Here is a 16051-nt window from a genome sequence, read left to right as displayed (position 1 = left end):
AGTGGATCTGTAATGGTATTGATGGTTTTGCCTTTGTGAGATGCTCTCTTCGCTTTTCCTTTCTGACAAGCTTCACAGAGATCATCAGTTGAGAATTCCAGGGAAGGCAAACCTCTCACTAGATCTCTCTTGACAAGAGAGTTCATGGTTTTAAAGTTGAGGTGTGAGAGCTTCTTATGCCATAACCAACTATCTTCAGCAGACGCTTTGGCGTAGAAACAGTGAACTTCGTTTCCTGGTCCTGAAGATAAATCAGCTACGAATATATTGCCTTTCCTTATGCCACATAGTGAAGGACGCTTATCCTTGATATGTTTGATGATACATATCTCCTTTTCAAAATGAACATAATATCCTTTGTCACAAAACTGACTGACACTCAGGAGATTATGTTGAAGTCCTTCAACTATAGCAATATCTTCTATGATGATCCTTCCAATTTTGTACTTGCCATATCCCACAGTACGACCTTTGCTATTATCAGCAAAACTCACTGTCGGGCCAGCTCCTTCTCTTATGTCTTCCAGCAGGGATCTATTGCCAGTCATGTGCATTGACGCTCCACTGTCAAGCACCCAAGTAACTCGAACAACTCCACTGGCACCCTGCAAAAGACATCTTGATTAAACCCTCTTTGGGACCCACACTTGATTGGGTCCAGCAAACTTAAAGAACTGATTTCTATCAGGTAATACAACAGAGCCTCTTGGACTGATACTTGGCTCACTCTTGACTGAACTTACTTCCTTAACAACAGCCTTATAAACCTTGGTTTTAGGCTTTGGAACATAAGTCTCCTTCCTAACACGAGGAGGACTAGCAGTCTTTGATCTAGCATGCTTATTGTTTGTGTGTTGTCTAGGAGATGTGTTTTCATTTTTAGCATGCAAATTTCTAAAATAAGCAGACATTGTATTGAAAGCACAAAGCATACAGTTATCAACACCACAACATTTATGACATGCATCAAAAACAGGAGCAACAGGCATATCAGTCACAGTAGTAGGAACATCAATAGATTCTACTCTAACATTGTTAACAGATTTAAAGTTCTCAGTAGAATGACATCTATTATCTCTGTTCTTACTGTTCACAAAATTATTAGGCTTGTTGAATTTAGTTCTCTCAGAGTTGACACCTAAACCAGCTTTAGGCAACCTAACATTGCCTTTCACTTTGATTGGTTTCAGTGATGTCAGGATCTCATCTCTCTTCCCGTTACTCTCTTTCAATTTAAGGTCTTCCTGTTTGAGTTCATATCTAATGACAACAGGAGTCTCTAAAAGAGGTTCAGCTTCTGAGGTTTTAAACAAAGGTTTAGGGGAATCTTTCAAAACAAAAGGAATCCCCCTCTCCTCAGCACCCTTCTTAAAGGGAGTAATGTTACTAGCCTTACCTACAGATTTGTTATAGTCAAAACCTATTCCAACAGTTCTCTTGATCTCTTGTTTATCATTAAGTTCTTTGACTATAGTGGAGGCATCCTTAAAGGCTTTACACTTAACTTTCTCTTCGTCTAGCTGAAGTACTCTTAAAGCAATCTCACCTTTCTCTAGAACTTTGACTTTAGCACATTGTAATCCTAAATCCATAGTCAGTTGTTCTATTTTAGGTTTTAATACGTTCATCTCATTCATTTTATAAGCATGAATGTCTAAGACTAGTGTATCAATTTTAAGATTGGCAGCTTTCAACTTTTTAATAGCATCATCTCTTTCAAGTCCTAATTGCATAAAAAGTTTAGGGCATGTAGGATCTACCTGAAAGCTTCCAGCAGGAGGAGGTGAAGATGATCCAGTATTAGCCATGAGAGCAACATTCCCAATCTGCTCTTCTTCATCACTATCTGTATCATCCCAGCTTTTCCCTTCTGCTAGATATGATTTGCTCTTGAAGCTTTGACCTCCAGAAGTACCCTGATGCTTTCTAACCAATGCATCATACTTCTGCTTCAGCTCATTGTACGAATCTTTTCTCTTTCCTTGAACCTTGGGCTGTTTGCATTCAGTTGCAAAGTGTCCAGGTTCACCACAGTTGAAGCATTTGAATTTGCTTCTATCCACCATCCTAGTCTTGTATCCTCCTTTGCTCGTAGAAGATGAGTAACCTCCTTTTTGAAACCTGTTGACAGTAGGTTTGTACTTGTAGGAGGGGTTCTTCCTGAATCTCATGTTTCCAAACTTCTTGGCAAACAGTGATAGAGATTGATCTTCTAACTGTTCAAGCTCTTCCATTGTATAGAACTCTTCGTCACCACTGGAAGAAGCAGTTTGACCCATCTCAGGTACAACAAATTCCTGAGTGGTCTTAGAAGGAACAACAACATCCTTCTTTTCTTCCGGTATAGGTGACTCAACAACTAGAGCTCTCGAATGGTTCTATGTTTTACCCCAGCCATATCTCTGTTTACTCTGAACTTGCTCCAGTTCATAAGTTTTCAAAACTCCGTAGAGTCTTTCCAGAGTAATCTCATTCAGATCTCTGCTTTCCCTGATGGCAGTGATTCCGTGTTCCAGATGTTCGGGAAGTGTTAAGAGAAATTTCATGTTGACCTCTTTAGTGTCATAGTATTTCCCATTCAGATTTAAATTATTTATCAAATTATTAAGTCTGATAAACACTTCTGAAATTCCTTCACCGGGATTGGAACCAAACTGTTCATACTGAGCCATCAGTATTTCCTTCTTGTTTTCCCTAACTTCTTCTGAGCCTTCATTGATAATCTCTAACGTATCCCAGATTTGCTTGGCGTTCGTACAATTTACAACAGCATTGTACATCACTGGATCTAGAGATTCTACCAGAATCAGTTGAAGAGCGTCATCTAAATTCATTTGTTCACCCTCTTCATCTGTATACTCATGAAGTTCTTTCGGAATGGTCTGATGAGGTATTAACACACCTTCTTCTTCGTGTGCTAATATGACTTTCAGCGGAATAGAAACACCCTTGTTTAATATCCCGATATATTTTCTGTTGGCGGTGCGGAGGAACAATAACATATGCCTCTTCCATAGGCCAAAGTGTTCCTTGCTGAACGGTGGGATTTTAATGCTACTGATCTTTTGTGTACTCATTTTTAAAGATTTAAAATGAATAGTGTTTGGATGAGAAATGGATTTTTGAAAGAAAAATATTTTAAATCAAAATTAATTTTTGGAATAAAATTAATTCGAATAAAAAATATTTGGACGTTACAGAGTGTGTATAGGATCTGATACGGAAAATGGTATCAACTGCTCTGATGCCAATTGTTAGGTCCAGATACGATTGTAAAAGGGGGGGGTTGAATACAATCGTCACAAAATAATCGCGGCGGAATAATCTGATTGGAGTTTAACTTGTAATCAGATTTAAATTAATTAATATAACAATTTTTAAGTCGTTATATAATTAATATGGTTCGTTTTAAAGTCCACTAGTTCGTAGAATAAATTCGACAGGAAGTATTCTAACTTAGCGGATTAAAACAACCGAGTGATCAAAGCACAGAAAACTGTGGATTAAACAATAGCAAGTTTAGCACAACTTGAAAGCTTTACAATGCAATGAACAAGAACAAATGAAGTGGTAAAGCCATATTTATAGGCAAACCATTGAACTAATATGACAAAGCTAGGCATGACAACCCTTAGGAAGCTCTATGACAATTACACAAGTGCTATGACAAAAGGTATGACAATTAGAAGCATTGTCATGGCACAAGTGAGAAGGTATGACAATCTAAGGGAAGGTATGACAATCAGAATGACAATACAAGGGAAGGTATGACAATTACAAGCTTTGTCATGCTGTCTTTGAATAGGTATGACATCCGTATGACAAACGGTATGACAATCAGTGGGAAGGTATGACAATCGAAACTTGGAGGCTAAGTCTTCATGTGGTATGACAAACGGTATGACAATTCAAGGGATTGTCATACCTTGTGATTTCGGTATGACAATCACCATTGTCATGCCTTAATCATTCGGTATGACAAACCAAATGGTTTGTCATGCCGTCTGACATAGGCACAAGTCATGGTGCGGTATGACAATCAATTAGATTGTCATACCGTGCCCAAAAAGCATATAAAAAAAATGATTTTCCTTATATAATTAATCCAATAATTATCCACTTAATTATATTAATTATATAAATTCATAAATTAAATTAATTCGAGTGTGAATTAATTTTATAAATAAATTACATAACTTATATAATTATTTTGAGATGTGAATTAATTAAAAGAATAATTATATTGAGCACTTCTTCAGCAGCAGGTCTTCTGACTTCCTTTTAAAAGATCTGATTCTTTGTCTTGATTGAACGACCACTTATTGTTGATGCAGAATATTTAATCTGAGTAGCTGACACACAAATGTACTGTCTGGTTCATCTGTATCTAGCTGAATCAAATATTTTTTATCAATTAAACATTTGTGAAGTGGCTTGTTCATCGAGTCTTTGTCTTCGTAGTTCTTCATAAGTAGAAATAGTTTGGAATCTTCTGAATAAATAAAGTATTAAAACTTTATATCTTCTGGACTTCTGGACGTGCTACAAAATATTATTTGTACACTGAGGCTTGAACATATTAATGAACTTCTTTCAGTGGTGTGCAGCAGCATCCTGAAATTCTTCAGACATATGATTTTAATAAATCACTTGACGTTCTTCGTACGGATTCCTTCAATAGTGCTTGCTAATTTACTTTCTTTCTTATCAGAGTTGAGTTGATACTCTTAAATACAAATAGACTAAACATATGCCTTTCAGTAACAAACTCTATATGTAACATCTTTATTGACAAAACAATTACTTCAATAATTTTCACTTTTTGATTCTTAAACAAATAAATTAATAAAAAAAAAATTAAATCTGGAACCATGCGTAGCGGGCAAAAAATACTAGTCATTGATAAAGCCAAGGCCTTTTCTGCACTACACTTCGAAGAATACAGTGCAAGGGGAATTATCACCCAACATGGCAAGAAAAGTGAGCCATGCGCTGGATATGCCTCTGCACTGGAAATTACCAAGGGTGGAAGCTATATGGTACATCGATACCTACGAGCAAGAACAGAACATGATTCCAAGTTTGCTGAAGTTAGCCAAGCTGCAATACAACATCGTCCAATCAGTTCATCAAAAGGAAGTCAGCAAACTAGCAAGGTACAATTGAAATTTATGGTTTCATGTTATAGAAAGTCTACTCCTGATGTGGATATATTTCTTACAGTTGGTGGACAGACATTGGTTTAGACAAGATGACCTTCGCCAGAGACAGGTTAGTTGAACATTATTTCTGGTGCAATGGAATGGTTTCAGATCCTGAATATAGTGCTTTTCGAGACATGGGAACCAAAGTGATTTGCTTGATAACAACAATTGATGATGTGTATGATGTATATGGCACTTTAGAAGAGCTGGAGCTTTTTACAGATTATGTTGACAGGTTTGTAGCTAATCCATCTATAAGTGAGAAGAACATTCTGCAGTTTATATATTAACCGAACGTATGCTTTTCAGATGGGATATTACTGAAATTGACAAGTTGCCTATGAACATAAAGACTGTTCTTCTTGCCATGTTTAATACAACAAATCAAATAGGATACTGGACTATGAGAGAACGGGATTTCAACATCATACCTTACTTGAGTAAACAAGTAAGAATACTTTTAGAAACACTTACTCTATTCTAATATATACTCCCTCTGTCTCTTGTATATAGAAATCAAAAGGAAGAATGGAGTAATAAGAAGCTCCATCCATATGACATTTTGCAATCTTTATAGTGTGCAGATCTCTGTAAAGCTTATCTTAAAGAAGCAAGGTGGTATCACTCTGGAAAAAAGCCGACATTGGATGAGTATCTTAAGAACGCCGTGGTTTCAATTGCTGCTCCAATCATGTTGTTCTGTGCTTACTTCCTCACGGCTGATAAGATTACTGTGGAGGCATTGGAGTACATAGACAAGCTTCCGAGTATCATGTGGTGCCCCTCCATGATTCTTCGACTCACAAACGATCTGGGAACATCATCTGTAAGTACACAGAACAGGCTTAACAAAATCATGCACTTCTAATTAATCTCACTCATGCAAGAAGGGCGGATCTAGGATTCAAACTGTAGGGGCACTAAGCAAATTTTCAGAAAACACCTATATATTTTTAAATTTTACGGGGGGCACTTTTATAATTTTGTAAAGTTTAGAATGGTGAAAAAATGTAAAAAAAAATTAGGGGGAACACGTGTCCCTGTGCCTCTTTCAAGATCCGCCTCTGCATGCAAGGTTACACAGAAAGAAAAATCGAGTCTTGTACTAACTGATGCAGGATGAGTTGACACGAGGAGATAATCTGAAGGCGGTCCAGTGCTACATGAATGATAGCGGTGAAAGTGAAGAAGTGGCCAGGAAATATGTTGATAATTTAGTGCACGAGACATGGAAGATTCTGAACAAAGATTTGCTTGGAAGCTATCCTTTCGGTGAACCATTTCTCACCGCCAATCCGAATCTTGCTCGAACAACTCAAACCTTTTATCAGTACGGAGATGGACATGGCATCCCTCAGCACTGGACTAAAGACCACTTGAAATCATTGTTGGTGGAACCTTTTGCTCTTAGCGAGTGATGAAACAACAGTTTGGCTACTGCAACTCTGCAAGACTATTATGAATAAGAGAGCAGATTTATATATTTTCATTCAGTACTGGTGTGTGCAAGTAAATGGCGTCATGTCATATTGGATGCCATTATGTATGACAACTTGTAATTCGGCCAGCTTATACTGTTTATCATTCCCTAATCCCTACCGTATAACTGGGGATCGTAATGGACTCGGGTGTCCGTGTCAAAGTTTATATCCGATTTGAAAATCTATTTCTATTTATATTATAAAGCCTGAAGGCTCTTATAGTGTGTTATTACCAAAAGCCCTTCCACAAATTTGCGTATCTACGGGGTTTTGCCACTGGCTGATACGGTTACAGCTGTATATTACTACACACGTGCTTTGGCTACACACTCCCAAAAGAAAAGCGTTTCTCTCCGGTTAACTTTACCAACTGTTGAGCTCATCCACCGTTAATATCACCGACGTGTCGGCTGATTAAAACACTCTCCCAATTACAGTACAATTTCTAATCTCATTTCAAATTTCAAATTTGTAATGAATGGATTAGTTTACACAAACTAATTGGCGCTTCTCCCATTGCTTTCTCCGAAATGGAAAGAAAACTCATGCTGGGTAAAGATGTGGCGGATTCAGGTGTTCGACCACGATTGACTCGCAATGTTTGTAAGTTGCTCGAATGTTGTTATAATCTTCTAGGTTGATTCGTTCATCTGTGTTTGCGGCATACCTAAATGAGTGTGTATGCAGTTAACCACGATTTGTCCATGATGAAGGAGGACAAACAACCAAGGCTTCCATATACCATTGATGATTTGTTATCTGAGGAAGACGGACGTGGTACATACAACCCACTTTGTTAATTGATTGTACCAGTTCTGTCTATTTATATTAATTGAAGAATGAGAATGAAATATTGTTGGTGCTGTGAAACTGTTTGATGAAATGTCTGAAAGAAAAGGCTATTAATTTTTGCATTATGTATTGTTAATGGCTTGATTTTGGGATATATATACAAGTTCTTTTTAGTATTTATTGTTTGAAACTCACTTATAATGTGATATATTTTGATGTAGACAAAATCAAAGATGCAGAATGATAATCCCAGACAAGTGTATGGCCCTGTTGTTACTGTATGGACTTTGCCTGGGAAGTATTTGGCGAAATGTCCAGGGGAAGAGAAGCTGATAAATTTGTCAATTTTTAGGTATTTTTTAACTGTGTTGTATAAACAAATTTTTAGGAATTTCTCAAGATTCGAATGCACTAATTTGGCAAGGAAAGACAGGTATTTTCATTGTTTGGTGTAATCTTGGTAGATAAAATGGAGTCTTGAAATTAGTGTATTTTCTTGATTTTTGTATTTTCTTGAATTTAGTGTCTGTCTTTGTAGATATAATGATCTGTAGTCATTTAGTATTTGCTAATAAGATATATAGTGAAGAGATTAGTTTTGACCTCTCTTTTGAGACTAATGGAAGTGATGTGATTGAGAAGGTACGTCCAAGTCTGACACTATTATCAATCTGAACTTCAGCTCCTCATTTTCTTCTACATCTTTCACTGTAATCACTCGGTTGGAGTGGCTCAAATGTTTCTAACAAAATAATTTGATCATATATATTTGTTTCCATCCAGACATGTCAATTTAAAATATCTCTGTTTTGAATGCAGAAAATCATGATATGTTTGTAAATCATGGCAATTTGTATGAGATTGAGTGATAACAGTCTGACCCAAATGTGTGATACCATGTCAAAGTATTTAGTCATTTGATATCCTACATTCGTATATATATTTAAAGATATTTTCTAATACTACAATTTCAAAGTTATTGCACTTATTAAGCTCCTAGATCAGAGTTGGTTGGTTGTCTATAGTTGTATAAAATAGTCTCTACTGGCCTATTAATGTTGTATGGGCAACTTGCATTTCTGAAATAAAAAATAAAAAGAATAATACTATGTACGGCAACACGTATGACATAGAGGCATGCATAATTGTTTATTGAAAATCCAATTTCCAACTTCATTTAATTATATTTCATTTTACATTGTTTTCTTGCCATATTTCGTGTTTATATTAAGTGTTTTTATTTTAGTATTATCATAATTTATCAAGTGTTTGATAGTTATGAATTGTGATAATTATGTATTCACTAACAAGAATGGCTACTATAATTATTTCTGCATTATGTCAGGAGAAAAAACTCATGATTTCGTCCGGGATGAAGATGAGCGTCCCAAAGTTGCCTACAAATTTCAGTTAATTCTTTAGTTGGTATCTATGATGATTTTGTTGACAGGAGGTCTGTGGTATGTCATAAAATAGTGGAGGACTTTGAGTGCCGGAGAATTTTTGAGGCAGTTGATCACGGTATTGACAGCACTTTGATTTTTGAAATTCATCACTTCTCTTCACTTCTAATTGTTTATTGATTTTGACTCATGTGAAACATAGACAAAAATGCAAAATTTTACAGAAATGATTGTCAGCATGATAAATTAATTATTGTGGTAAAGAATGTTAAGTTCCATATATATTACTTGGTAAGCTGTTTGGATTCACTTGACATTGTAACTGTATCAAAAATTGCAGCTGGATCTCAGGTTAAACCGCCTCGGTTTGCCTCCTCCAAGCGAAGTATTAATCAGGTTAAGAAATCCAGTCATGCTTATCAAGTTACAAATCTGTTGCTGGAGAACAGAGGTGCACATCATCTTTAAATAATATATTGGGAAGGAAATATAACTTTTGTTTGAGAAAGCATATATGTGTCAAATGTTAATTATACTTAATGTTATAAAATCTCTTAATGCCCTGTTTGGTAACCTTGATTTGATTTCAAATCCTGCATTTGTTCAAATCTACTGTTTGGCAAATTCTATAAATTCTAGATTTGGATTTGTTCAATTCCATCAAATTTAAACAAAAGCTAAAACAAAATAATTTGAAATACTAGTCAGCAAAGTGTCATTTGAAATCAAAAAATAGAAGACAAACTCCATGCCTTCACTTCGGGCTGCTCGCTCATCTTCTCTCCCTCGCCCCTCTTCTCTCCTGCCATTATTCCGTCTCCGCCGAAAATTCAAAGGTGCAATTCTCTCTCTCTCTCTCTCTCTCTCTCTCTCTCTCTCTCTCTCTCCCTCCCTCTCTCCCTCCTTCTCCCTCTCCCTCTCTGCATCTATCCTTCTCCTTGTCTCTCTTGCTAGTATTGGATTATACGCATCTTTTCTCTCTGTATACATTGATTGTTGTCATTTTATTCCTTAGTTTGATATCTATATGTATATATGTGCGTGTAATTGATTTCACTGCTCTCATTTTTGTAATTAGGGTTTAACATTGAAGTTGTTTGTTTTTCTTTATCCTTGTGTCGCATTATCTTCTAGATGTCACAGCCTTTAGAGTTAAGAATGTCTGTAGTTACCCTGTCTTAGTTTACTATTCTGGGGGGGCAACACTTGATTGACATTTAAGCCATATGTCTTGGAGTTCACCAGCTATATGCAAACTTGATTTGTGTTTTTAAAAGAGGAAAAGAAGGTAAGGAAATGATAGAATCTGAAGATTTTAACAATTTGGTTGCTCCTTTACTTGGTTCCTAGGCTGCTTTCAATTTCCTAAAACTCTGGCTGTCATATCCAGAACTATAATGCGGTCTAGAAATTTGGTGGAATGTTTTTCTAGCTTTTTAGTGTGGTCTCGGTTTGTACACAGAGAAACATGCTTTTCTTATATAGGCCCGGTGCCCAAATTATAGTAGTCAAAGCTCTTCCTAATTCCAGCTAACTCCTAAATTTTCATGTCAGCTTCTTCCTTATCCAACTATACTGCATCGAATAATAGAATAATAGAATAAGATTTTGTCTTTCATCAAGATTTCAATTTCTTATCCTTTCATATTCAGTTTCTTGGATTCCTGATTAAACTTCTTCGACGCAATAGAGTCCAAGGTGTGGAAAAAACTTGTTAACATAAGAGATTCGTGTAAACGTTTGAGGGATGATGAAGATATGGAGTTAGTTACGATAGTTGCGGGTTTTATTGTGGTTGTAGCAGCGGTCTCATATGGTCAAATGTATGGTCAAATGATGAAGATATCAAAGTTCTGAAGGAGAAGCAGTAATCTGCTCTGCTCTGTTCTTTTTAAAGCTGTAATCAAAGTTCTGCAGGAGAAGGATTTGATAGAAAGTTCCATTTAAATGCATTTACGTTGTTGTGCTTCTTAAATTAAGCAGTGATAAATTATGTAATGCTAGAATTACTCTGTCTTAAGCAAAAAAACAAAATATCAAACATAGGAATTGTGCTAGAATTATGTGCTATCAACTAAATAATTATGAGCAGATTTCTTTATCAACTAAATATCTGTGGCCTTAGAACAGTATATAGCTGTGGCCTGTGCTTGTAAAGTATTCTGTATTTGTGCCTGTCATCATAAACTAACTCTTGTTCATATATATTTTTTGATGGAGGCAGGTAGAAGCAGCCCCTTGTCTCCCCAAGTGCTAAACAATTTACAAATATAGGTATTATATTTTTTTGAATTTTCTTCTGCCTCTTCAGTTTTGGTGATATATATTTAAATTGAGCAGTACAACAGATTTCCGATGCCTCTTGTCACTCTGTACTTGTTGTTTTTGGGAATAATTGTTTTCCGATGCTAATGTTTCCAAACTTTATGATGTGTCTTGCAATTTTGCTGGACCAAGTGTCTGTGCCAGCATCCTGCATTTTAAATAGTACTGTATCAATTACCAAATAAGCATTCTTTAGATAATATATTTGCAATGCTACATTGACAATAATTAGCTCACTTGTATGTTTTGGTCTGACCAATCAATGTTTCTTATTATATTCTTGTGATGCAATGCTTTGGTCTGATAATATATTGAAATGTTTCTTACTTGTGATGCTTTGGTCTGTGCAATATAAACTTGTACCAGACATGTATTTCAGATTACTAAGTTCACATTTTTCTAAGATGATTAATAATTAATACTGATCATCATTTTGCTCTTCACATTTCAGATTACTAAGCATTTCAAAGTGTATGTTAAGTAGTGTGTATGGTGCGTGGTCAGTGTCTTACTTGTGTGTCTGACTAGATTCTGTATTTGTTGAATATATTGATGAGAAGTGGAGTGGTGATAGCTCCTCGATTCTCCCCTCTGATCCTTATGATCGTGTTGTTGCGCGATTCTGGGCTGCGTATTTTGATGACAAGGTACATTTTTAAATTTTGATTTCGTAAGTACGTTATTTTAACAATGCGTAGAAGTTTTCTCATTTTTCTTAAGATTTTTCTTAATATTGTCGCATATTGCAGGTGGTTCCAGTCCAGAGAGCGAAAGGGTGGCGTTGATAGAGCAGCTAGCAGAAGGATTGGTGCCGCTGGAGGAGGCTTTCAAGACATGTAGCAAAGGGAAGAGCTACTTCGGGGGAGATAACATTGGTTACACTGATATTGCTGTTGGAAGCTTCATTGGATGGATCAAGGCAATCGAGAAAATGAGTGGCATCAAGGTTCTGGCTGAGGCAAAAACACCGGGCCTCGTCGGATGGGTGACCAAGTTTCTGTCGACTGATGCTGCTAAGAAATTTGTTCCGGAGCCTGAAGTGTATGTTGAGCTTCTTAAGAAGATGCAGGCTTGAGCCTGAGCTGCATAAAGGAACTGGGGGTGTGTCTGTTTGATCCAATAAGTGACTTGTGTTTTCTAGCAAGTTTATGTAGTATTAAAATCATAAGATAAGTACAGATCGCTTGTAATATTTGAATTATAAGTGTGAAGTACATGTTATAATAAAGTATTTACTCATTTTATCTTGGATTTTATTTGTAATTTTGAATGAGATTAAATATTTATCTCATGTATCGCCTACTTCAAAATATTATTTAGATAAATATTGAAGAACGCATTTGTGATTAAATTTGGAGTTATGATTAAGTTTTTAAGTAAAAATTTGTTTAAATTTCAAATTCAGCTTTTGAAATACTTAAATAACCCAAACAGTGGATTTGGATTTCAAATCCAGGATTTGAAATTCTAATATTCCCAAACAATGGATTTGGATTTCAAATTCTGGATTTCAAATTCTGAATTTGAAATCCCACATTTCAAATGAAATCTGTGTTTCCAAACGGCACCTAATGTTAATTATAAAATCGAGTATTTTAATCATCATAGTCCACAAAATCATCATAGTCCACAACAAACGGCATGTTAAAAGTCTAAAATCAATTTGAGCAGTAGGTTTATCTCTAAGCATTTTTAATACATCTTCAATTAAGGTACACAGATTGTTGAAGATTTTGTCAAGGCCGATGAATTGTGCACGAGGAGGGAATATGCATGATGGTTAGCACGGACAAACTTGCTACTGGAGAGGTAGTAAATGACTTGCATGGAATCCAATTTTTTATCTTTTAATATTATAATCATTTGGCTCATTTTTACCAGAGATTTGGTGTATGGGTTGTAGGAAAAATAAGCATACGGTGTTCCATCTATTGCACTTTCCGGATCTACATTATCTGCATTTGACGACGTGAGTGTTGAAGACCCTGATTTTCTATACATACAATGTAAGGGGTAAATTGCCTTTAATTATTAAATTTGATATGAGAGTGGTGAAGTGTATAAAAAGTTCTTGGACTTTTCAGCTCAGGCTGACATTGTTTCAAGTAAGATGTCTGTGGATGATTCCAGTTGGCAAAAAGGTGTAAGATTTTGCCCAGATAGGTAATGCAGATAATATTTGTGTTTAGGTAGCTATATATTGTCTTTTACCTTCTCGATGACTTCGGCATTGGTCTTCACATTAAAACACTGAATTCTTCTGTAGATTTATATCTCGCCAGGATCTCATAAGTTGGAAAGCCAAGCTAGATTATGAAGTCATGCCAGGATTAAGGGAAGAGGTAAGAAAAATAAATAGACTTTGTAGGCACGTACTCACACATTTAGTTATGCTTTTCTGTTAAAAGCTGACAAATGTACAGTCCAGATATCAAGAAAGAGCTTGGATTTTATGGATGTAAGGGAGATCAATTCAGATGCAATAGTTGTACTTTTCAAGGACTTGCTTGCTGGTGACAAGAGCATATACAGAACAATTTTTGGTCTCTCTCTTTGTTTCTGTGTCCCGGAAAATGATCTCCACGATTCCAAGAAGAGGGCAGCTTCACATGAAGTAGAATGCTCTTCTGATAACTCAACTCCTCAGGCTTCTGAAAGCGGAATATATATATATATATATATAAATTTAACATATATTAATAGCCTATATATTATGAGAGGGTAGTTGAGAAATAATTATATCATAATTTAATTTATAATATAAATCACTTATATATACATATTAAGAAAATAGAGAAATGAATTTAGATATAGATATAAAAGCACTTAATATTATTATTATTATTATTATTATTATTATTATTATTATAAATTAATTAGTATTAAAAAATAAGCATTTCATATATAAATTCATTAAATTTAAATCACTTATTATATTATTAGAATCGATTGATAATAATATTAAAAATATACATATTTAAAAGTCGAGTGGCCGCTCGGCCATGCCGAGGAACCTTTGTATAATAATTATGCAAGAATAATCGACTTTGCTGTATAAATAATTTATAATTTGTTAATAATATTAACTCATAAATTAATATTTAAATAACCTAGACGTTTTGAAAGGGGTAGTTGAGAATTATATTATAACTTAATTTACAATATAAATCACTTATATATATATTAAACTAAAAGATTAGCTTATATAACAATCATTGTTTTTATCATCAATAATAAATAATCCATTATTATATATTATATTCACTTTCTTCATACTAATATATTTTGAATAAGTATTAAAATTAGGATGGTGCTTCATACACATCCTGAATTTTGTTTATGCATTTTTTAATCTTGACATGTATAAATAAAATAAGATAAATATATAAATATTAAATATGATTATTATAATACATATAAAATAAAGTTTAAAACATGCAACCATGCGAAGCGGGCAAATGGGGTTATGCAGTCTTTTTTACAAGCCATTCATTTGTAACTGAAAAACACTTGAGTACATTCCTTTTGAACTGCCCAACACAATTGACATTTCAAATGGTATTATGTCAAAAAAATTATCACCATAACTAAAAGAGTAATACATTCTTTAACCACAACAAAACGAACATTTATTTAACCACTTTTTGGTATCATTTCTTTCTCAAAATTTTTGAGCAATTAATTTTAATTAGAAATCCTATCTATAACCATGCGTAGCGGGCAAAAAATCCTAGTATGAATATTGCTAGTATCCCGTATTACTTTTTATATTAATATTTATAACATATAGACAAATTATATTTTCAATCCACTACATTTATAGGTATATAGTTATCTATTTATAAAATTTTAATATAATTATTTAAGTTGACTTTCACAAAACATAATTTATTATTATGCATATTGTGTTCATATATATTAAATAAATATTATATATATATATATACACACACATATGATTATAAGTTTTAATATATAATTATTTTAATTTAGATTAAATTATAAATATTTAGATAATTGAAACAAATTATATTTAATGTTAGTGGATCATATTCGATGGATCATAAAATACATCGTTAAAAAAATTTGAAAATACAATATTAGCTCATATTCAATTTAGATGAAGACTTCAAATACTCCTAATGTGAACAATCCAGAAATAATATGATACCAATATCACAATAATCATCTTACAACCCTACTTATCACCCTAGCTACTCAGAGCAACTCCAACAGAACACCTCCCTTACCTATAATGAGCCTACGTGGACAAAAGTTGGGGTTGAAGTAAAAATTCTTCACTCCAACCATCCTCTCCTTACCTAAAGTTTTTAGGTGAGAGAAAACAAAACCCCTTCTTTTGGGATAGAAAAGTGAGCCCCTATTTCTTCCAACTCATCTCTTTCTCTCTCATTTTCTGTCATTTTTTATTTTCCCTCCTTTTTTTATCTACCCCACCATAGTAAAAGTTTTAATAAAATATTTTTTTTTCAAATATAGGGATGATTATAGAGAATACCATTGGAGTAAAATAAGTTTTTACTTACTTATATTTTAGGGGTCGAAGATAAGTAACAGCATTGGGGTTGCTCTTATAACGTGTCATTCCCAGCCATATAAATTATGATAGTAAATGACAATAATTATTATCCGTTCCAATGATTTATTTGAACTTGATATCTAATGTTACTTTCGACTTTTTACCGTCAAAAATTTACTCAAATTTTATAATTTAAAAATTATCTTCACTCACTAATTTATAAAATAATTGTTAATTATTAAATAAGTTCAACATTAACTTGATTATGAAACAAGCATGAGACAATCATTTCTATATATTGTGTGC

General features: G+C 34.3%; 2 protein-coding genes and 2 long non-coding RNA genes across 4 annotated transcripts; all 4 read left to right on the top strand.

Moving 5' to 3' along the window:
- The first annotated feature begins 4968 nt into the window (after nucleotides 1-4968).
- On the top strand, nucleotides 4969-6867 carry LOC108217939 ((+)-alpha-terpineol synthase). The gene is made up of 5 exons (XM_017390852.2): nucleotides 4969-5156; nucleotides 5224-5439; nucleotides 5514-5652; nucleotides 5782-6030; nucleotides 6323-6867. The coding sequence occupies exons 1-5, from the start codon at nucleotides 4969-4971 to the stop codon at nucleotides 6620-6622; spliced, it is 1092 nt and encodes a 363-aa protein (XP_017246341.1). The 3' UTR covers nucleotides 6623-6867.
- Nucleotides 6868-6916: 49 nt separating this feature from the next.
- On the top strand, nucleotides 6917-9434 carry LOC108219617 (uncharacterized). Its single transcript, XR_010291378.1, has 4 exons — nucleotides 6917-7288; nucleotides 7373-7462; nucleotides 7699-8998; nucleotides 9221-9434. It is a non-coding gene; the product is annotated as an uncharacterized LOC108219617 (long non-coding RNA).
- A 6-nt stretch (nucleotides 9435-9440) lies between these two features.
- On the top strand, nucleotides 9441-12496 carry LOC108219618 (uncharacterized). Its single transcript, XR_010291377.1, has 4 exons — nucleotides 9441-9716; nucleotides 11105-11154; nucleotides 11766-11852; nucleotides 11955-12496. It is a non-coding gene; the product is annotated as an uncharacterized LOC108219618 (long non-coding RNA).
- Nucleotides 12497-12780: 284 nt separating this feature from the next.
- On the top strand, nucleotides 12781-13930 carry LOC135152223 (uncharacterized). The gene is made up of 4 exons (XM_064092066.1): nucleotides 12781-13014; nucleotides 13109-13368; nucleotides 13472-13547; nucleotides 13634-13930. The coding sequence occupies exons 2-4, from the start codon at nucleotides 13316-13318 to the stop codon at nucleotides 13928-13930; spliced, it is 426 nt and encodes a 141-aa protein (XP_063948136.1). The 5' UTR covers nucleotides 12781-13014; nucleotides 13109-13315.
- Nucleotides 13931-16051: the final 2121 nt, after the last annotated feature.

The sequence above is a fragment of the Daucus carota genome, chromosome 4, assembly GCF_001625215.2.
Source record: "Daucus carota subsp. sativus chromosome 4, DH1 v3.0, whole genome shotgun sequence".
Lineage (NCBI taxonomy): Eukaryota > Viridiplantae > Streptophyta > Magnoliopsida > Apiales > Apiaceae > Daucus > Daucus carota.
This window is presented reverse-complemented; position numbering and strand designations above follow the sequence as displayed.

What these genes read in the sequence shown, in the direction of transcription:
- LOC108217939 (XM_017390852.2), top strand. Translation starts at nt 4,969, where the DNA reads ATGGCAAGAAAAGTGAGCCATGCGCTGGATATGCCTCTGCACTGGAAA. An exon ending in TTTACAGATTATGTTGACAG is followed by an intron (nt 5,440 to 5,513) that starts GTTTGTAGCTAA and finishes TATGCTTTTCAG; the next exon opens with ATGGGATATTACTGAAATTG. An exon ending in ACGATCTGGGAACATCATCT is followed by an intron (nt 6,031 to 6,322) that starts GTAAGTACACAG and finishes TAACTGATGCAG; the next exon opens with GATGAGTTGACACGAGGAGA.
- LOC135152223 (XM_064092066.1), top strand. Translation starts at nt 13,316, where the DNA reads ATGTCTGTGGATGATTCCAGTTGGCAAAAAGGTGTAAGATTTTGCCCA. An exon ending in GTAAGATTTTGCCCAGATAG is followed by an intron (nt 13,369 to 13,471) that starts GTAATGCAGATA and finishes ATTCTTCTGTAG; the next exon opens with ATTTATATCTCGCCAGGATC. An exon ending in TGCCAGGATTAAGGGAAGAG is followed by an intron (nt 13,548 to 13,633) that starts GTAAGAAAAATA and finishes TGTACAGTCCAG; the next exon opens with ATATCAAGAAAGAGCTTGGA.